The sequence below is a fragment of the Tachyglossus aculeatus genome, chromosome 24 (assembly GCF_015852505.1).
Source record: "Tachyglossus aculeatus isolate mTacAcu1 chromosome 24, mTacAcu1.pri, whole genome shotgun sequence".
NCBI classification, from domain to species: domain Eukaryota; kingdom Metazoa; phylum Chordata; class Mammalia; order Monotremata; family Tachyglossidae; genus Tachyglossus; species Tachyglossus aculeatus.
Window position 1 is genome coordinate 21,813,906 of NC_052089.1, and position 22,682 is coordinate 21,836,587.

A 22,682-nucleotide genomic window follows, 5' to 3' on the forward strand; every position below is an offset into this window, starting at 1 on the left:
CCTTCTCACTGTGCCTCCATCTCACCTGTCTTGCCGCCGATCCCTAGCCCACTTCCTACCCCTGGCCTGGGATGCCCTCCCTCCTTAAATCTGAAAGACAATTACTCTCCCTCCCGTCAAAGCCTTATTGAAGGCACATCTCCTCCAAGCAGCCTTCCCAGACTAAGCTCCCCTTTTCCTCTTCTCCCATTCCCTTCTGCATTGCCCTGACTTGCTCCCTTTGTTCTCCCCCCACCCCAGACCCACAGCACTTATGTACATAACTGTAATTTATTTCTACTGATATCTGTTCCCCCCCTCGCCCCCCATCTAGACTGGAAGCCAGTTGTAGGCAAGAAATGTGTCTGTTTATTGTTGTATTGTACTCTCCCAAGCATTTAGTAGAGTGCTCTGCACACAGTAAGCACTCAATAAATATGACTGGCTGAATGAATGAATACAATATAACAATGAACCACATTCCCTGCCCACTAGGAGCTTACAGTCTAGAGGGGGAGACAGACACTAATATATTAATTATTATCTCCTTTGCCCAAATCCAGCTCCAAGACTTCCCCCTTCCTGTTCCTTTTCCCGGAGACACCTAAGCTAAGTTCCCCCATCTTTTAAGAGTAAAATGTAATTACTTTTTAGCTTTGCCATGCAACTGCTAGTTTTCCACTGAAGTCATCACATAATAATAATGGCATTTATTAAGCGCTTACTATGTGCAAAGCACTGTTCTAAGCACTGGAGGGGTTACAAAGTGATCGGGTTGCCCCACGGGGCGCTCACAATTTTAATCCCCATTTTACAGATGAGGTAACTGAGGCCCAGAGAAGTGACTTGCCCAAAGTCACACAGCTGACAATTGGCGGAGCAGGAATTTGAACCCATGACCTCTGACTCCAAAGCCCGTGCTCTTTCCACTGAGCCACGCTGCTTCTCTAATCAGTAATCTCTAATCACATAGTAGGAGATTATGTGAGTCAATCAATAGTATTTATTGAGCACTTACTGTTTGCAGAGCACTGTACTAAGCGTGTGGAAGAGTATAAAACAACTGAGCTGGTAGATGTGTTCCTTGAATCTCAAACTGGGGAGCTTACATTATACAGGGTGACCCTTTACCTTCATCTTTTGAATTGAAACCCATGAGCAATATGACAGGTCCTGGATTGCTTTTAAAAAAAAATAAATAGACTGAGACATCCACTCCCCTCTTTAGCCCTCCATCCACTCAAACAAATGCAGATTCAAAGCTCAACCGTGATACTTTTTAGAAGGAGTTGCCTCTGGCTAATAAGGTGATGCCCCATCTGGGGAGTGGGGCTGGGAGAGGGGATGGGGACAAAGGATGAGGAAAGTTAGGTGAAAAGAGGAACAGACTTGAGTATCAATGAAGTATTGGATGCAAAGCAGCGTGACTCAGTGGAAAGAGCCTGGGCTTTAGAGTCAGAGGTCATGGGTTCAAATCCTGACTCTGCCAGTTGTCAGCTGTGTGACTTTGGGCAAGTCACTTCACTTCTCTGGGCCTCATTTACCTCATCTGTAAAAATGGGGATTAAGACTGTGAGCCCCCCGTGGGACAACCTGATCACCTTGTAACCTCCCCAGCGCTTAGAACAGTGCTTTGCACATAGTAAGCGCTTAATAAATGCCATTATTATTATTATTATTATTATATTATTATCACAGAGGAGGAGGGGAGACAATAGGAATTATATTGGTCGTTATATTTGGAAGGTTCCATGTAACCTGGAGCTATTCAAAGGCAGGAAGTGTAAGCTCTCCTCTAGACTGTAAGCTAGAATGTGTCTTTTTATTGTTTCATTATAATGATGATAGCATTTATTAAGCGCTTACCATGTGCAAAGCACTGTTCTAAGCGCTGAATTATACTTTCCCAAGTGCATAGTACAGTGCTCTGCACATAGTAAGTGCTCAATAAATACAATCGAATGAATGAATTCAGAAGAATTGTTATATAATTTACATGACCTAGAGTCTCTTTTTCCAAAGGCTATTTGTATACAAATAGAATATATTCTTGCCTTATTACTTGTAATTTGGGGCTCATTTCTTACCTTCTGGCTCCACTTCATGTGTTTGATTCTCTTCTACTGGCTTTCCATCCCCAACTTTAGAGCCCACAGCAATTTCCACAGCATTTGTGTCTCTTCAGATGTCTCACACTCCTAGAAAGCTGTAAAGCCTGAGTAATTTAGCAAGGCAAGGCCATTTAATTGCCCCTTGTGGTTTGTCATTTTACTCTTTCAGAGAGAGATCTAAAAGTTGACTGGACACAATAAAATGTAAAAAAAAAAAAGTCAGGTCTGCCACTGTTTCATTTTGGGCCCCTGTTTCACTGTCTGGCAATTTGTCTGTTGACTCTTTTGTCTTTCCTAGTTCTTTCAAAATTCTCCTTCATTTTACAAACTGTGGTTGAGGTCCCAGTTAGGCCCCACCCACAATAGTGGTGGTGATTAGTACAGTGCTCTGCACACAGTAAGCGCTCAATAAATACAATCGACTGAATGAATGATTGATCTAAGGAAGTTGGCATTTCAGATGGGTACCATTTTTTAAGAGGATTGGGAGGTGGAACATTTCGAGGGGCTTTTTAATCATTAAAGCCTCAGTGCCTGTAATTACATGTAAAAAATGCTTGTATTTACAGCATCTCACGACTGAACATCAGAACAACTTTATCGTTGCCTGTAGTGGTAATATTAATACTATGGGTATACACTGTGCTAAGTCCTTGGAAAGATACCTTCAAAGCAAGAGACACAATCTCTGCCCGTATGTGAGTCAATCAATAGTATTTATTGAGCACTTACTGTTTGCAGAGCACTGTACTAAGCATGCGGAAGAGTACAAAACAACTGAGCTGGTAGACGTGTTCCTTGAATCTCAGACTGGGGAGCTTACACTCTACTGAGTGACCCTTTCCCTTCATCTTTCGAATTGAACCCCCTGAGCAATATTACAGATGTTTCCAATTTTATTCATGCCAAGACGATCCTATCAGTAGTGTCCTTTTTGAACTTCCAGATGATAAATTTGAGTGTTCTCCCATGCTGCTGTGGAAACAAACTGAAAATTCTCCCTGCCTATTTTTTCATTTTTTCTTTCATTTCTCCAGGCCTTAAATTTATCCAACTTTTCACGCCAAAAATTTACGACCGGCGACGTTGTCAACCTGATGTCAGCAGATGCCCAGCAACTTATGGATCTGGCCATAAATCTCAACCTGCTATGGTCTGCGCCTCTGCAGATTCTAATGGCCATCTTACTGCTGTGGCGAGAACTGGGACCATCCGTGCTAGCGGGGGTAGCTGTCCTCGTCTTGATCGTCCCCATAAATGCCTTGGTCGCCACCAGGATCAAAAAACTGAAGGTAAGGAAGTGGGATGGCTAGGACCTCGATAAATCAATTAATCAGTGGTATTTGTTGAGCATCTACTATGGGCAGAGCATTGTACTAGAGGAGCAGCATGGCTCAGTGGGAAGAGCACGGGCTTTGGAGTCAGAGGTCGCAGGTTCAAATCCCGGCTCTGCCAATTGCTGTAGATTTAAGTAGATTTGTTGTACATTTAATCTGACGTAGATTTTTTTTTCCAAACCAGCTTTTGAAATCATGTTTAAAAGTATCTGCGTCTACCTAGTGGGTAGAGCACGCGTCTGGAAGGCCGAAGGCTGTGGATTCTAATATCGCTCATTCATTCATTCATTCATTCAATCGTATTTATTGAACGCTTACTGTGTGCGGAGCACTGTACTAAGCGCTTGGGAAGTACAAGTTGGCATCATGTAGAGACGGTCCCTACCTAACAGTGGGCTCACAGTCTAGAAGACTCCAGCAGTTGTCCTCTGTGTGACCATGGGCTAGTCACTTAACTTCTCTGTGCCTCAGTTATCCCATCTATAAAATGGGGATGAAGACTGTGAGCCCCATGTCTCACAGAAAAGCAGTGTGGCTCAGTGGAAAGAGCATGGGCATTGGAGTCAGAGGTCATGGGTTCAAATCCCGGCTCCACCATTTGTCAGCTGTGTGACTGGGCAAGTCACTTCACTTCTCTGGGCCTCAGTTACCTCATCTGTAAAATGGGGATTAAGACTGTGAGCCCCACGTGGGACAACCTGATCCCCTTGTAACCTCTCCAGTGCTTAGAACAGTGCTTTGCACATAGTAAGCACTTAATAAAGTAAGCACTTTCTAGACTGTGAGCCCACTGTTGGGTAGGGACCATCTCTATATGTTGCCAACTTGTACTTCCCAAGTGCTTAGTACAGTGCTCTGCACACAGTAAGCGCTCAATAAATACGATTGAATGAATGAATGAATGAATAGATACCATCATTATTATTATTATTATTATTATTATGTGGGACACGGACTGTGTCCAACCTGACTTATATCTGCCCCATTACTTAGTACAGTGGCTGGCGTATCTTTAAGCACTTAACAAATACCTTAAAAAAGAAAAAAAATCAAGTATCTACTCTGCACCCAGAAAGGTAATATATATATTACATTCCAATTAATCAGGAATATAGCCCTGATTTTTAAAAAATTAAATTAAATTTAAATTTAAAATAATCAGGGATATATCCCTGATTTAAAATAATTTAAATTTTATTTAAAATAGTTTGCAGTTTTCAATTTCACACACTCGTTTGTTACCTTTTAAAGTGATTCTCTTAGCTTTACATATAGGTAATACAGCACGCTGTAAGAAGTGGCAGTGTAGTAGAATCGCTTTCCAGTGGCTTAAATTTAAACATTCAAATAAGTTGTAAAATGCATTTTATGTTGTGTTTCCAAAACACTTTAAAAATTCATTTATTTTACCAGTTCTAGTTTCAGAAGAACTAAGTATGGTGCTTAGGAATAGTGTGATTCAAATATAGAAAACTGCTTCTAATGACTGTTTTATTGTACTTTTTTTGAAAGCAATCGAGAAGGGATTAAAGCAGCACTGGGGGATTTATTCCATTACAATAGAATAAATGTCAGCCTATTTAAAACAGCACCATTCAAAGTGATAATGCATGTAATGAAACCTTCAAATGGTTTCCAGAGATAATCCTCTGGGACAGGTTTATTTAACTATTTATAGTGCTTTTCAAAATTTTCAGCATTCATAAATCCATATTATTTATTGAGTGCTCACTATGTGCAGAGTACTGTACTAATTTTTGGGGAGAGTACAATAAAATAGAATTAGCAGACATGTTCCCTGTCCACACTGAGCACTGTAGGTTGTCAATAAATATTTGTAATACAGTGAATATTTCAGCTGTATATTATGCTTTTCCTTTTTTTTCCTCCTCTTATTCGAATAGAAAAGTCAACTGAAGAACACAGATCAGCGGATCAAACTAGTCAGTGAAATCTTGCACGGAATAAAGGTAATATCAGTGATGGAAGAGATATGACTTTAATTTCTTTCCCTTGAATGACGAGGAAAGAATCTGTGTGCATAGCTATATTAAAATGCTTATATGAATGAAAGCTTTGGTGAAGGTTTGTACAGCCTATATCAGATTCAGAGACTTCTTATTTTCAGGGAATACCACAAGGTTAGGTGAAAATAATAATAATTGTGGTATTTGTTAAATGCTTACTATGTGCCAAGCATCGTACTAAGCACAGGGATAGATACAAAATAATTAGGTCCCATCTATATGGGTCTCACAGTCTAAATAGGAGGGGGAATAAGTATTGAATCCCCATTTTGCTGATGCGGGAACTGAGGCAAAGAGAAGTTAATTGACTTGCCCAAGGTCACACAGGAGGCAAGTGGCAGAGCCTGGATTAGTCTTCCGATTCCCAGGCTCCTCTTTCCACTGGAATGTGCTGCTTCCCAGTTGATATTTGCCAATCATTCTGATCCCTTATTATTGTAGGTGTTGGCTGGTCTGTGTCAACATTGTTTTAGTGGAGCTTTGCACTCATGTTCCTCTGGGTCTTTTTCTAGTGAAAAAGACCTTTTCTTTTTCCTTTTTAGAGAAGCAGCGCGGCTCAGCGGGAAAAAGCCCGGGCTTTGGAGTCAGAGGTCATGGGTTCAAATCCCAGCTCCGCCAATTGCCCGCTGTGTGACTTCGGGCAAGTCACTTCACCTCTCTGGGCCTCAGTGACCTCATCTGGAAAATGGGGATGAAGACTGTGAGCCCCCGTGGGACAACCTGATCACCTTGTAACCTCCCCAGCACTTAGAACAGTGCTTTGCACATAGTAAGCGCCTAATAAATGCCATTATTATTAGTGGCTGAGGTTTTCGGTCCATGATTTTACTGATGGTAGATCATAAAGTCCAGTCAGGTGTAGACTTGTCTAAAGCGGATAGGAGCCAGCCTTGGTGGATTTGAGGCATCAGTTGTCCTCCATCCATTATTTATTCAGCACTTAGTGCAGAGCACCGTACAAAGCACTTGGGAGAGTACACAGAGTTAGGAGACATGCCGCCGTCAGCAATAGGGTGGCAAAAATGTTGGCTACTGGGCTGATTTGGGCCCGATGATGGTGAAATTTATGTTCAGTTGCCCCTGAAGTGTGGAGAGGCAGAGGGACCCAAACTCTGCCAAGATTACAGAACCTCTGGGAAGGGCTGTTTGCCACCACCTTCCATTCCCAAAATGAAGCTGACATTCTTTTTTATGCTGTGGAGATGGACAAAAATTTCATCAAGTTGGTGTCTGGAGTGGGGCCCTCTGGTGAGGATATCACCTTTATAATAATAATAATGATGGCATTTTTTAAGCACTTACTGTGTGCAAAGCACTGTTCTAAGTGCTGGGGGGGATACAAGGTTATCAGATCATCCCACGGGGGGCTCACAGTCTTAATCGCCATTTTACAGATGAGGTAACTGAGGCTCAGAGAAGTGAAGCGAGTTGCCCAAAGTCACACACCTGACAAGTGGCAGAGCTGGGATTTGAACCCATGACCTCTGACTCCAAAGCCCGGGCTTTTTCCGCTGAGCCACGCTGCTTCTCTAAAAAAGAAAAAGAAAAGGTCTTTTTCTAGTGAAAAAGAGGAACATGAGTGCAAAGCTCCACTAAAACAATGTTGACACAGACCAGCCAACACCTACAATAATAAGGGATCAGAATGATTGGCAAATATCAAGTGGGAAGCAGCACGTTCCCGTGGAAAGAGGAGCCTGGGAATCAGAAGACCTGGGTACTAATCCAGGCTCTGCCACTTGCCTCCTGTGTGACCTTGGGCAAGTCAATTAACTTCTCTTTGCCTCAGTTCCCGCACCAGCAAAATGGGGATTCAATACTTATTCTCCCTCCTATTTAGACTCCCCCTTCTAGACTGTGAGCCCGCTGTTGGGTACGGACTGTCTCTATGTGTTGCCGACTTGTACTTCCCAAGCGCTTAGTACAGTGCTCTGCACACAGTAAGCGCTCAATAAATACGATTGATTGATTGAAGTGGGAGAGCTGGGATTATAACCCATGACCTCTGACTCCCAAGCCTGGGCTCTTTCCACGGAGCCACGCTGCTTCTCTATATATCTATATATGCCTATATATCTGAGTCTGAACGAGGACACGTCCTGGTATAGCTGACTATATGTGAGGAGCGATAGTTTAGTTCGAGTCCAGGGGCTGGACAGGATGACCTTTGGAGCTTCCCTTTCAATGACATGAAACTCTATGAATTCAAACTGATGCTTGCCTTGTCCAGGACTCCAAACATCATCTTTAATTCACGGTTCCCATGTTCCCAGTGGTATAGCTTCTGGTGATCATTTTGACGATAGCATAGCCTGGCGTCGTTGTTTGAATGTTGGCGAAGCTCAGGGTGGTGATTTTGATGTTGACCAGTGCCGGAACGGTTGTTCTGAGGGTGGCATAGCCCGCGGCGGTCATTCTGATGATGGAGTAGACCAGGGCGGTCGTTTTGATGATGGCACAGCCCAGGGCAGTCATTGTTACGATGGCACAGCCTGGACGGTCGTTCTGATGATGGTGAAGCTCAGGTTGGTCGTTCTGATAATAGCAGAGGACCGGGGCAGTTGTGATGATGGCAAAGTCCAGGGCGGTTGTTCTGATGATGACAGAGCCCGGGGCGATCATTCTGTTGATGGCATAGCCCGGGGCGGTCGTTCTGATGATGGCAAAGCCCGGGATGATCATTCTAATGATGGCATAACCCAGGGCAGTCGTTCTGATGATGGCGCAGTGCAGAGCGGTCGTTCTGATGATGGCAGAGCCCGGGACGGTCGTTCTGATGATGACGTACAATGGTACAGATGGTATGCTCGTTATCGTTTGCACTATAAGCAAGGCAGTTCAAGAAGACCTCTCACGATGCTCAGTAACTCCAATCCCACTACCCTACCCCTGGCGCAGAATGGTTCGACATGAGCATCGTGGCCTAGTAGAAAGTAGCAAGTGTTTGGAAGTTACCGGACCTGGATTGAAATTCAGATTCTGCCATTTCCCCGCTGCTTGACCTTGGGCTTATCACTTAACTTCTTTGTGTCTCAGTTTCCTCATCTGTAAAATGGGAATTAAATACCTGTTCTCCTGCCTAGACTGTGAACTCCATAAGGGATAGGGACTTCAATCAATTGTATTTTTTGAGTGCTTACTGTGTGCAGAGCACTGTACTAAGAGCTTGGGAATACAAGTTGGCAACATATAGAGACGGTCCCTACCCAATAGTGGGCTCACAGTCTAGAAAGTGGGCTAACAGTCTAGAAACATTTAGACCATACCTCTTAGTACAGCACTTGTCATACAGTGGGCGCATAACACAGTTGTCACTATCATTATTATTATTGTTATTAATAATAAACAGGGCAGTGAGGGAAAGACACCAGGATTAGGAGTCCTGTGGGGAAATAGATATTGGCAGGTTAAATCTTTTGAATTGAGTACTTACTGTGTACCGACCACTGTACCAAATGCTTGGAAGAGTACAATGCAATACAGGCGGTAGATTCAATCCTCGCCCACCAGGAATTTACAGTCTGGTGGGAGGAATGGACAAGTGTAAGGATATTTACAGAACCCAGGGCTTTGTACAGTGCCTGGCACATAGTAAGCGCTTAACAAATACCACAATTATAAAGTGCTGTGGAGGTGGGGGGAGTGAATATTAAAGTGCTTACAAGGTACAGATCTAAGTTCAAAAGTGACACAGAAGTAAGGGAAAAGCCTCTTGGAGAAGTCCTTTGATGATGGGGAGAGTGGTCCTCTGCCAGAATGAAGGGGGAGAGTGTACCAGCCCAGAAGGAGGACACGGGTAAGGGGTCGGCTGCAGGACAGATGAGATCCTAGGAACAGTGAGAGGGTTTGGCAATAGAGTGAGTCGTGCGGGGTGGGTTGTGGTAGGAGATTAACAAGGTAAGGTAGGAGCGGGAGAGCTGATAGAGTGTCTTAAAGAAACCCAGACCACCCCTTACACGTTCCCTCTGAATGCGTGTGATCATCTCTCGGTCGCTGTCATCCATGTAGATTCTCAAGCTTTATGCGTGGGAACCTTCGTACCAGAAGAAGATCACGGAGATCCGGGAGCGCGAGCTGAATGTTCTCAAATCTGCTGGGTACCTGACCGTATTTTCCATGCTGACGCTCACTTGCATTCCCTTCTTGGTGAGTTTTGTCAATATTTTCTCACTCGATTTTGGAGGTTCAATCGCGAGGCAACTTCTAACCGGTTGGCGTTTATGCACTAAAAGTAAAACAAGAAAGTGTATTTTTAAATGAGTCGCTTCCAATTGAAGTTAGCAGTGCCTAAAGAAGGAAATGGGCCGGAGACGTTTCTTGGCAGTTTTTTTGTCCTGAAACGAACTATAAGTGAAACATGGCTTCATCTCATTTTCAAAAGGTAAAAACTGATCAGCTCCTTAAAGATGAACAGGGACTTTGTATAGTACCACCCAGTTATAGCAACACTTCACAAGTCATCAAACTGTTTTACCATTATGTCCAGCTCAGTCCCAGAGCCGTGGTTGGGGGAGAGGGGAGCCTCCTTCTCTGTACCCCGTTTGGGGAATCAGATTCTCAAAGGAGAGCAATGAAAACAGTCATCAGTGGACTAGCTAAAAGAACTTAAACCTCTGAGACTGACCTCTTCTATGGAGAGCTGTTTGAAGCCAGTTTTAATCCCAGCTCCGCCACTTGTCTTGTATATGACTTTGGACAAGTTCTGTACTTCAGTTACCTCACCTGTAAAATAATAACAATGATGGCATTTATTAAGCGCTTACTACATGCAAAGCATTGTTCTAAGCGTTGTAAAATGGGGATTAAGACTGTAAACCTCCTGTGGGACAGATAATGTGTCCAATCTATTTTAGTACAATGCCTGGTACGTAATAAGATCTTAACAAATACCATTAACAAAAATTCCACTTTCCCCCCTTTTCTGCGTCAAACACATACTGTTTTTGTGAACCGTGCCCTTTCCCAGTTGCCCCCTGAGGCCCTTTCAAGGCAGTCATCTGCAAAAGCCTGGAGCACAGGAGGTTATTGGCCATACACTTTTTTGAAATAAGATTCCCCAGCTGATCCTCCCATATGACACATTTCATTGCTCTAGACTGTAAGCTCATTGTGGTCCGGGAATGTGTCTGTTTATTGTTATAGTATACTCTTGCAAGCACTTAGCACAGAGCTCTGCGCACAGTAAGTGCTCAATAAATACAATTGAGTGAATAAATGAATTGCCATTAGAGAACTGGGGACCATTCTTCTGTCTGCAGGTGACTTGATAAAGCACCAGGTAGCACTGGAAGAAATAGTTTTATCCACCCAGGCAACATCAATCAAAGCTCAAGTACTTCCCTGCATTAAACAGTTGTTTTCTTCAAGGATCAACACCACCTCAGGAGAATTAGCTGTACTTATAGCCGAGGGAAATGTAGTCGTGCACGACCTTAATCGCTAGTTCTTTGCAGTCTCCATCCAGTCAGTCAGTGGTATTCTTTGAGTGTTTAACATCAGCCACATTCTGTACCAAGGCACTCGGGAGAGAGCAATACAGCCGAGTTGGTAGACATGCTCCCTACCCACAAGGAGCTCACGGTCTAGAGCAGAAGAGAGATATTAAAATAAATTACTAATGGGGAAATGGGAGATTATGGGTGAATAGGTTGAAAGTCTATTAATTAGGGCTGGAGGCTGGGTTGACTGAACACTTCCCGTTCATTAACTCACCCTTGAACTGAGTTTCAGGAGAGAAGACAGTAATTCAATCCACCCGTCCCATTCTGTGAATGTTCGCCAGCGTATAGTAGTACCTGCATCAAAAGGAGAAGATGAAGGCAATAACATGTCTGATTGCGTTATCCTTCCAGGTGTCCTTGGCCACTTTTGGAGTGTACTTTTTGCTGAATGACGAAAACATTTTGACAGCAACCAAAGTTTTCACATCTATATCTTTGTTTAACATTTTGCGGCTTCCTCTGTTTGATTTACCAGTGGTGATCTCTGCCGTGGTCCAGGTAAAGACCGTGACTGTAAAACCAAATGCGAATGCTCTTGTAGGGTTGCGTGATTTCACAAAGCCCTTAATTTCCTCTGAAAAAATATTTCATTTTCCTTTTCTCTTTGGCTTTTGGTTGTTTTAATGCCCCAAAACTAGTCACCTTCGGTGAGTGGACTCAGATTTCATGGGGTGTCAGTGACCATTACCTTTCTCTCAGGGTACTTTTTTGGCCAAGCTGATTTTTTTTTTTGATGTGGAAATATCCTCTTTTTGATTCACATCTTTTTTATTTCTATTTATTAAGAGTAACAATATTTTTTTAGCATCTACTAAGAGCAATACGCTCTAAGCACTTGGGAAAGCATACCAGAAGCTGTGGAAGCAGCGTGGCTCAGTGGAAAGAGCCCGGGCTTTGGAGTCAGAGGTCATGGGTTCAAATCCCGGCTCCACCGCTTGTCAGCTGTGTGACTTTGGGCAAGTCACTTCACTTCTCTGGGCCTCAGTGCCCTCATCTGTAAAATGGGGATGAAGACCGTTCACCTTGTAACCTCGCCAGCACTTAGAACAGTGCTTTGCACTTAGTAAGCGCTTTATAAATGTCATCATCATCATACCAGAAGCACATAAGGTGCTAACATTGTCTGCAAAACGTTGATCTCTTTCGTCATGTTGGGTTTTTGGAAATTGTACTACCTTGTATATGAGTCGCTACCCAATCAATCAATTCATCGATCAATGGTATTCATGGAGAACTTACCGCGTGCAAAGCACCATACTGTGCTCTTGGGAGAGTACTGTAGAACAGATTTGGTAGACATATTCCCTGCTACAACAAGCCTACAGTCTAGAGGAGGAGATAGATATTCCCAGAGCTCCCTCTGCATTTGACAATTCCCATCTGGCCCTACCAGAAACAAGGTGACAGTAGTGCCCAGAGTTCAGCAAGCTGCCCACGGGACTGAGAAGCAGTTTTGCTTCATGAAAAGAGCCCACGCCTGGGAGACAGAGGGCCTGGGTTCTAATCCCGTCTCTGCCACCTATCACATGCGTGACCATGGGCAAGTCACTTTATCTTCTCTGTGCCTCAGTTCCCTCACCTATAAAATGAGGATTTAGACTGTAAGCCCTATGTGGGACATGGACTGTTTGTAATCTGATTAGTTTGAATCCACCCCCGCTCTTATTACAGAGCCTGGCTCATACCATAACAAATACCACTTAGAAAAAAAAAGTCATAACTTCTCTGGGCCCCAGTTTCCTCATCTGTAAAATGGAGATTGACTCCTATTCATTCATTCATTTGATCGGATTTATTGAGCGCTTACTGTGTGCAGGGCACTGTACTAAGCGCTTGGGGAGTACAAGTTGGCAACATATAGAGACGGTCCCTACTCAACAACGGGCTCACAGTCTAGAAGGGGGAGACAGACAACAAGATAAAATAAATAGAATAGTAAATATGTACAAGTAAAATGAATAGAGTAATAAAGCTGTGCAAATATATACGAGTGCTGTGGGGAGGGGAAGGAGGTAGGGTGGGGGGGATGGGGAGGAGGAGAGGAAAAGGGGGGCTCAATCTGGGAAGGCCTCCTGGAGGAGGCGAGCTCTCAGTAGGGCTCTGAAGGGAGGAAGAGAGCTAGATTGAAGATTGACCTTCTACTCCACTGAGAGATCCAAGACAAAGACTGTGAACAACCTGATTATCTTGTATCTACCCCAGTGCTTAATAATAATAATGTCGGTATTTGTTAAGCGCTTACTATGTTCAAAGCACTGTTCTAAGCCCTGGGGAGGATACAAATTGATCAGGTTGTCCCATGTGGGGCTCGCAATCTTAATCCCCATTTTACAGATGAGATAACTGAAGCCCAGAGAAGTAAAGTGACTTGCCAAAGTCACACAGCTGACAAGTGGCATATCTGGGATTTGAACCCACGACCTCTGACTCCAAAGCCTGGGCTCCTTCCACTGAGCCACGCTGCTTCCCCTTGTCTTGTCTGCTATGTGACCTTGGGCAAGTCAGTTCACTTCTCTGTGCCACATTTACCTCATCTGTAAAATGGGAATTAAGACTATGAGCCCCACGTGGGACAACCTGGTCACCTTGTATCTAACCCAGCACTAAGAATAGAGCTTGGCACATAGTGAGCACTTAACAAATACCATCATTATTATTATTATTAGTCTGTATCTGCCTCTGTGGTTAGTACAGTGCCTGACATATGGTGAGTGCTTAACAAATATTATTAAAAAATGTAAATTTTGAAACAGTCAAGAGCACTGCAGGTTGCAAATCACTTCACTTCTCTGTGCCTCAGTTACCTCATCTGGAAAATGGGGATTGAGATCGCAAGCCCCACATGGAACAGGGCAACATCCTCCCCCTGGCCTGGAATGCCCTCCCTCCGCATATCCGCCAAGCTAGCTCTCTTCCTCCCTTCAAGGCCCTACTGAGAGCTCACCTCCTCCGGGAGGCCTTCCCACACTGAGCCTCCTCCTTCCTCTCCCCCTCCACCTCCTCTCCATCCTCCCCGCCTTACCTCCTTCCCTTCCCCGCAGCACCTGTATATATGTTTGTACGGATTTATTACTCTATTTATTTTACTTGTACATATCTATTCTATATATTTTATTCTGTTAATATGTTTTGTTTTACTCTCTGTCTCCCCCTTCTAGACTGTGAGCCCACTGTTGGGTCGGGACCGTCTCTAGATGTTGCCAACTTGGACTTCCCAAGCGCTTAGTACAGTAGCTGTGCACACAGTAAGCGCTCAATAAATACGCCTTATTGATTGACTGGGCCCAACCCGATCCACCCCAGCGCTTAGTACAGTGCCTGGCACATAATAAGCACTTAACAAAGACCGTAATCATCATCGTTATTATTGTTATTATTGATCTTTAGCTTGCCACTACAAATAATCAAAACACAAGCATTACTCGATTTACTTTGTGAGGAGCCCACTGTTGGGTAGGGACCGTCTCTATATGTTGCCAACTTGTACTTCCCAAGCGCTTAGTACAGTGCTCTGCACACAGTAAGCGCTCAATAAATACGATTGATTGATTCGTTTGGGGCAGATTGCTAATTCTTCCTTATTAAGTCTCTTTTAAACTGTAAGTTATGACCAATAGGTGGCACCAAATTACTAGAGATAAAATCATTTCCTACTTTTTAAAATATTCATTTCTTCCAACAAGACAATTCACAGACTAAAAATACTAAAAATACTAAAAATACAGACTAAAAAGACCAATAAGAAAACTTGGTCTTTTCCAGTTCATCTTGAAGTAGACAATACATCTGAAGCATGTTTTACCCCTTTCACCTGGTGTGAGAAGTAAGGAGCGTTGGTGATGTCAGTAATTCTTCTCGTAAAAGCAGTCTTTCTTGTGAGGTCTTTTTGCTTTCAGCAGCAGGAAGAATTAACCGAAAAACTTGTCCAAAACTAGCATTTATAAAATTACGCATTGGCCACCTCTCCATGTGAACCATAGACGGGAATTTCTAAGTGCTTAAAATATTTCCATAACAAATACCCAGGAGAACTGTGCTCTAACCAAAACAGGTTGAATGTTACGTTGGAGTATTGGAGCCCACTCTTCTAGACTGTGAGCCCACTGTTGGGTAGGGACTGTCTCTATATGTTGCCAACTTGTACTTCCCAAGCGCTTAGTACAGTGCTCTGCACACAGTAAGCTTTCAATAAATACGATTGATGATGATGATGATGATTGATTGATTGGAACCACAAACCCTTTAATATCTTGCCTACTATTCATCCTGGGTGGTGAATGGTAATTCTGTTCTAGTTGGAAATATTTTTCTGTTTGTCTCCCTCCTTGAAAATGTAAGGTCCTTGTGGACAAGATATGTGTCCCATTTTAATTCAGTAATAATAGCAATAATAATGATGGCATTTGTTAAGTGCTTACTATGTGCAAAGCACTGTTCTGAGTGCTGGGGAGGACACAAGGTGATCAGGTTGTCCCACGGGGGGCTCACAGTCTTAATCCCCGTTTTACAGATGAGGGAACTGAGGCCCAGAGAAGTGAAGTGACTTGCCCAAAGTCACCCAGCTGACAGTTGGCGGGGTCGGGATTTGAACCCATGACCTCTGACTCCAAATCCCGTGCTCTTTTCACTGAGGCACGCTGCTTCTTTAATGACTTCCCAAATGACTGGGGCATTGCAACACCCCAAGTGAATGCTCAGCAAATACAATTAATCAATCAGTGGTATTCAGTATGTGCACAACACTGAACTTAACGCTTAGGAAAGTTCATTATAATAGACTTGGGTGAAGTGATCCCTGCTCCTAAGAAGCTTACTCTCTACAAAATTCTTACAGTCTGTAAAATTCTGCGGCTGCTTCTAAATCAGTTCCATTTATAGTGCTTCCACATGATTATAAATTTTCTTTAGTCTCACTGAATAGTCCTGTGTCTGAAAGACTGTTGTCTGAAAAATAAAAACAATGGTAACTCTAGCTGGAGAATGTTGTTCAACTTTCCCATAAAAGAAACAACTGAAGACAACTTTTAATGAAAGGTATGCTAGTGATCTCATTATTATTCTATTCTATTTATTTTATTTTGTTAGTATGCTTGGTTTTGTTCTCTGTCTCCCCCTTCTAGACTGTGAGCCCGCTGTTGAGTAGGGACTGTCTCTATGTGTTGCCGACTTGTACTTCTCAAGCGCTTAGTACAGTGCTCTGCACACAGTAAGCACTCAATAAATACAATTGATTGATTGATTGATCGATCTAGGAATAGCAGTCTTTCTTGTGATGTCTCTTTGCATTCAGCAGCATGAAGGATGAAGCAGAAAGACTTTTCCAAAATTGGCATATCTAAAATTATGAACTGGCCGCCTCGCCATGTGAACCCTAGAGGATACTTTGCTTGTACATAGCTATTCTATTTATTTTATTTTGTTAGTATGTTTGGTTTTGTTCTCTGTTTCCCCCTTTTAGACTGCGAGCCCACTGTTGGGTAGGGACTGTCTCTATATGTTGCCAACTTGTACTTCCCAAGCGCTTAGTACAGTGCTCTGCACATAGTAAGCGCTCAATAAATACGATTGATGATGATGATGATACTTTGTTTTCAGTATGACTTTCAGCTGCAGTAACCCCACGGTGTGTGTATTTTGACAGACAAAGTTATCTTTAGGTCGTCTGGAAGATTTCTTCAACGCTGAAGAACTTGGTCCTGAGAACATCGAGACAAACTACACTGGGGGTGAGTCATCCCTGATGGGTGTGGAAAGCAGGATGATTTTTCTCATTAAAGCTCACACTCAGTAGTTCACTGCTACTTTTGGTTTCCCCTACAGACCACGCCGTGGGGTTTATTGACGCCTCTTTCCGCTGGGACAAGACTGCGACTCCCGTCTTAAATGAGTAAGCCGTTCTGAGGACGGTTTTCCCTAAGCTTTCCCCACAGACATTACGTTTCGTTAGTCTTCACAAGCATAACTTTCAAAGTTTGGGGAAACTTCTGCCAAGTTTGTTCAAAGATTTCCCTCTAATAATGAGGGCATTTGTTAAGCGTTTCCTATGTGCAAAGCACTGTTCTAAGCGCTGGGGAGGATGCAAGGTGATCAGATTGTCCCATGTGGGGGTCACAGTCTTAATCCTCATTTTACAGATGAGGGAACTGAGGCACAGAGAAGTGAAGTGACTTGCCCAAAGTCACACAGCTGACAAGTGGTGGGGTCAGGATTCGAACCCATAACCTCTGACTCCCAAGCCCAGGCTCTTTGCACTGAGCCAAACTGCTTCTCTCCTCTACACCTTCCACTACCCCTACCCATCTAATTTCATGCCTCTGGTGTGTGTCCTCCCAATAATCACCAGTTTTCAAATGACAGAAAAATGTACACTGTATTGCATCCAGTATACAATGAAATGTTAAGTGGGGAGGAGAAAATGTACCTTAGTTTCCTCATCTGTAAAATGGGGATTTTCTCCCTCCCCATTAAACTGAGTCCCATATAATAATAATAATAATAATAATAATAATAATAATGGCATTTGTTAAGCGCTTACTATGTGCAAAGCACTGTTCTAAGTGCTGGGGGTGGCTACAAGGTCATCAGTTTGTCCCACGTGGGGCTCACAGTCTTAGTGCTCATTTTACAGATGAGGTAACTGAGGCTCAGACAAGTTAAGTGACTTGCCCAAGGTCACACAGCAGACATGTGGCAGAGCCGGGATTCGAACCCATGACTTCTGACTCCAAAGCCCAGGCTCTTTCCCCATATGGGACAGGGATAGTGTTTGATAATAATTAATAATAGTTATGGTATTTGTTAAACACCTATTGTGTGCCAAGCACTGTTCTAAGCACTAGGCTAGATACAAGGTAATCTGGTTGGATACAGTCCCGGTCCCTCCTAGGGCTCAAAATCTTAATCCCCGTTTTACAGTTGTGGTAACTGAGGCCCAGAGAAGTTAAGTGACTTGCACAAGGTCAGCAGACACACAGTCTCACAGTCTTAATCCCCATTTTACAGATGAGGAAACTGAGGCCCAGAGAAGTTAAGTGACTTGCCCAAAGTCACACAGCAGACAAATGGCACAGCCGGGATTAGAACCCACGTCCTCTGACTTACCTGCCCGTGCTCTTGCAACTAGGCCGTGCTGCTTCTTATCTGATCTGATTGTATTATTTCTACCCTAGGGCTTGGCACGTTCTAAACATTTGAAAACACCACAATTATTATTAGTGTTATTGGTCTTATTACATCGGGAAGCAGCGTGGCTCAGTGGAAAGAGCCCACGCTTTGGAGTCAGAGGTCATGGGTTCAAATCCCAGCTCCGCCACTTGTCAGCTGTGTGACTTTGGGCAAGTCACTTCACTTCTCTGCGCCTCAGTTACCTCATCTGGAAAATGGATTAAGACTGTGAGCCCCCCGTGGGACAACCTGATCACCTTGTAAACTCCCCAGCGCTTAGAACAGTGTTTTGCACATGGTAAGCACTTAATAAATGCCATAATCATCATCACATTTATTGAGAACCTAGAGCATGCAAAACTGTGCTGAGCTTTGAGCTCAATTATGCAATAATAATAATTGTTATTCTTATTTGTATTTAAGTGCTTACTATGTGCCATGCACTGTTCTAAGCACTGGGGTAGATACAGGGTAAGCAGGTTGGACACAGTCCCTGCCTCCCATGAGGCTCACAGTCTTAATCCCCATTTTACAGATGAGTAACTAAGGCACAGAGAAGTTAAGTGACTTGCCTAAGGTCACACAGCAGACAAGTTCATTCACTCATTCATTCAATCGTATTTATTGAGTTCTTACTGTGTGCAGAGCACTGGACTAAGCGCTTGGGAGGTATAAGTTGGCAACATATAGAGACGGTCCAAAGTGGCAGAATTAGAACCCGTGTCTTCTGACTCCCCATACCCCTCTGATTCCCAAGCCCGTGCTCTTGCCACTGGGCCATGCTACTTATAATAATAATAATAATAATAATAATAATGATGATATTCATTAAGTGCTTACTATGTGCAAAGCACTGTTCTAAGCGCTGGGGAGGTTACAAGGTGATCAGGTTGTCCCATGGGGGCTCACAGTCTTAATCCCCACTTTACAGATGAGGTAACTGAGGCCCAAAGAAATGAAGTGACTTGCCCAAAGTCATACAGCTGACAATTGGCAGAGCCGGGATTTGAACCCATGACCTCTGACTCCAAAGCCCAGGCTCTTTCCACTGAGCCACGCTGCTTCAAAGACCCTTCCCCACAAAAGGATCTAAGTGGGGAAAGACGTACCCAGAGAACAGTGGGAAGGTAACCCAAGCAACAAAAAAAGACAAATTAAAACCCAGCCACAAAGAATATGAATGGGAAGAACTGTAAAAGTGAATCACTATTCCTCGGGGGCAGTCTTTGTGTACCCCATAAAGAGTTTCAGTGCCTCTAGCATAGGTAAATGCTAAATTTTGTGGACTGGTAACCTTTTATCATCTCCAGATGGTCTGATCGGATTAACCAGAAATCAACCAAATTTTAATTTTCTGCCAGCAAAATCCAGCCTTATAATAAATCCGGCCTTATAATACCCAGGAGGTGGTTAGAGGGTTTTTTTTTTTTTTAAACTCTCAACAGATCTCCTCTCTGTTCTCCCATCCTCCTGCCTCTCCCCACTTCAGTCTATACTTCACTCTGCTGCCTGGATTATCTTTGTGCAGAAATGCCCTGGGCATGTTACTCCCCTCCTCAAAAATCCCAGTGGCTGCCTGTCAACTTATGAATCAAGCAAAAACTCCTCACCCTCGGCTTCAAGACTCTCCATCACCTCGCCCCCTCCTACCTCACCTCCCTTCTGTCCTTCTCCAGCCCAGCCCGCACCGTCCGCTCCTCTGCCTCTAATCTCCTCACCGTGCCTCGTTCTCGCCCGTCCCACCATCGACCCCCAGCCCACGTCCTTCCCCTGGCCTGAAATTCCCTCCCTCTGCACATCATCAATCATATTTATTGAGCGCTTACTGTGTGCAGTGCACTGGACTATTTATTTTACTTGTACATTTCTATCCTACTTATTTTATTTTGTTGGTATGTTTGGTTCAGTTCTCTGTCTCCCCCTTTTAGACTGTGAGCCCACTGTTGGGTAGGGACTGTCTCTATGTGATGCCAATTTGTACTTCCCAAGCGCTTAGTACAGTGCTCTGCACATAGTAAGCGCTCAATAAATACGATTGATTGATTGATTGATTGATTGACTAAGCACTTGGGAAGTACAAGTTGGCAACATATACAGTCCCTACCCAACAGTGGGCTCACAGTCTAAAAGGGGGAGACAGAGAACAAAACCAAACATACTAACAAAATAAAATAAATAGAATAGATATGTACAAGTAAAATAAATAGAGTAATAAATATGTACAAACATATATACATATATACAGGTGCTGTGGGGAAGGGAGGGAGGTAAGATCCACCAAGCTAGCTCTCTTCCTCCCTTCAAAGGGAAGGAGGACCGTCTCTATATGTTGCCGACTTGTACTTCCCAAGCGCTTCGTACGGTGCTTTGCACACAGTAAGCGCTCAATAAATACGATTGAATGAACGAATAAATGAATGAATCTATTGAGGACACTTTCAGTCATTCTCTAGATTAACATGCCAGAGAATACTGCGATTTAGCCCTGAAGTATATTGATAACTGCAAAAGCCGAACAAATAAATTTGGGAGTGGATGAGGATAGAGTGACAAAATGAGCCGTTGGAATTGAAGTGATGATTCTCCAATCAAGAGAAGATGCTGTAGTTGCCAACTTGTACTTCCCAAGCGCTTAGTACAGTGCTCTGCACACAGTAAGCGCTCAATAAAGACGATTGATTGATTGATTGTAGTCTAGGGAGGGGTGTAACAGGGATTATATACTGTATTTTTTTCCTAGTTTGAACATAAAGATTCCAGAAGGAGCTCTGGTTGCCGTTGTTGGACAAGTCGGATCTGGAAAATCGTCTGTTCTTTCTGCCATTTTGGGAGAAATGGAAAAACTGACAGGAACAGTTCAAAGAAAAGTAAAGTCCATGATTTATATTGTTTTCAGTGAGATGCAAGTATTTGAAAAACGGTTCCAGTTCATAACCAACATTTTAATTTACAGGAGAATTGATTATCCATGGATGTGCTTCTAACATCATTTTGCCTATTTAATGCTTTGGAAAACCTCTGATGTAATGCTCATAGTAATTATTTGTTGACAGTTAATTGATTTGCAGCTAATTGCACTGAAACTAATGTAATTTGGAGTTTAATTTTATTAAGTTTCAAATTATTTTTCATTGCAAGATCCCCAAATTAATTAAGGTCATTCAGTGCCAGATAGTCTTGTAACTGCTCTCTTAGGACAGTGATGCTCACTGGGGACAGAAACCATTTCTACCAACCCTGTTGGAGTGAACCCTCCCAAGCACTTAGTACAGTGCCATTATTATTATTATTATCACAGAAAGCACTCAATAAATATAATTGATGTGAGTGCGACAGGTCGAGGAGTGATGTAGTCTTAGCAGTAGCTGCCACAACCTTGAATTGAAGAAGAACTACTGATCATATATAGAAAAGACAGCATGCTAAATTGAAAATAGTAATGATGAGTCGCACAGGAAAAAATTCTGAATGCGTAATAATTCTGTGTTGGGCTAGTGTAGGTTACTTATCATTCTTATTGTTATTGCTAATAATAACAATAATAATAATGATTGTGGCATTTGGTAAGTGCAAATTATGTGCCAAGTGCTGGGCTGAACTCTGGGGTTGACAAGATAATCAGATGGGGCATAGTCCCTGCCCCAGATGGGACTCACAGTAGGATGCAAAGCGGAGACAGGTGTTTTAATCCCTATTTTACAAATGAGGAAATTGAGGCACAGAGAAGTTTAAGGACTTGCCCAAGGTCATACAATAGGCAAGTGGCTGAGTTAGAATTAGAACTCAGGTCTCTGGATTTCCAAATAAGTGCTCGTTACACTAGGTCACACTGCTTCTCTTCAAGAAAGTGAGCTTTAGATTGGGGTGGGGAGCACCCCCCCCAGAAAAGCAGCAGTTGGTTAGGGGAAAGAAATGAGGAATCTATACCATGGACTTCATCTAGAATTAGGGGCAGTATTAAGCACCGTAAGACCCTCAAATTCTCATCAAAATATAGGAAAAAGTGAAATTACTTTTTTCAGCAGAGAACGGAAGGGGTTTAAGTGAAATACAAAGCAATCATTCTTTTTCAGGGGACAACGAAGCAATCCTTAGGGTCTCAGTGTCTGCTGTTTTACCATCAGAGAGCAATTCAGAAAGCTTTACTTTCATAAAAACATATATTCATAGATTCATCTTTCCTATTGAGAGATAATACGTATAAATATATACGTATACATATATATATTTGCATAGTGCGTATGCATGACATATGACACACACACACACCTGTTGTTAGTGACAGGGAGACCTACCTATGCATACAGGGATGGCTGAAGTGCCCTTTATCTGACCAGTCAGGGAAGCAGTGTGGCCTACTAGAAAAAGCTTGGATCTGGGAGTTAGAGGATCTGGATTCTAATCCCATGTCCACTACTTGTCTGCTGTGTGACCTTGGGAAATTTGTTTACCTTCTCTGTGCCTCTGCAAAATGGGGCCTCCATAACTGGGGTTTTGGGGGGTTTTTTATTTAATGGTATTTGATAAATGTTTACTGTGTGCTGGGCGTTTTACTAAGTGCTG

General features: G+C 43.1%; 1 protein-coding gene across 1 annotated transcript in view; it reads left to right on the forward strand.

The window, feature by feature from the left end:
* LOC119945137 (multidrug resistance-associated protein 1-like) overlaps nt 1–22,682 on the forward strand; it is a 91,824-nt gene that overhangs the window by 37,929 nt on the left and 31,213 nt on the right. Inside the window, exons 11-17 of the mRNA XM_038766164.1 lie at nt 3,128–3,382; nt 5,332–5,397; nt 9,463–9,600; nt 11,307–11,453; nt 16,597–16,681; nt 16,776–16,842; nt 20,860–20,986. Coding sequence (XP_038622092.1) covers nt 3,128–3,382; nt 5,332–5,397; nt 9,463–9,600; nt 11,307–11,453; nt 16,597–16,681; nt 16,776–16,842; nt 20,860–20,986 — 885 coding nt within the window. The remainder of the gene's footprint in view (nt 1–3,127; nt 3,383–5,331; nt 5,398–9,462; nt 9,601–11,306; nt 11,454–16,596; nt 16,682–16,775; nt 16,843–20,859; nt 20,987–22,682) is intronic.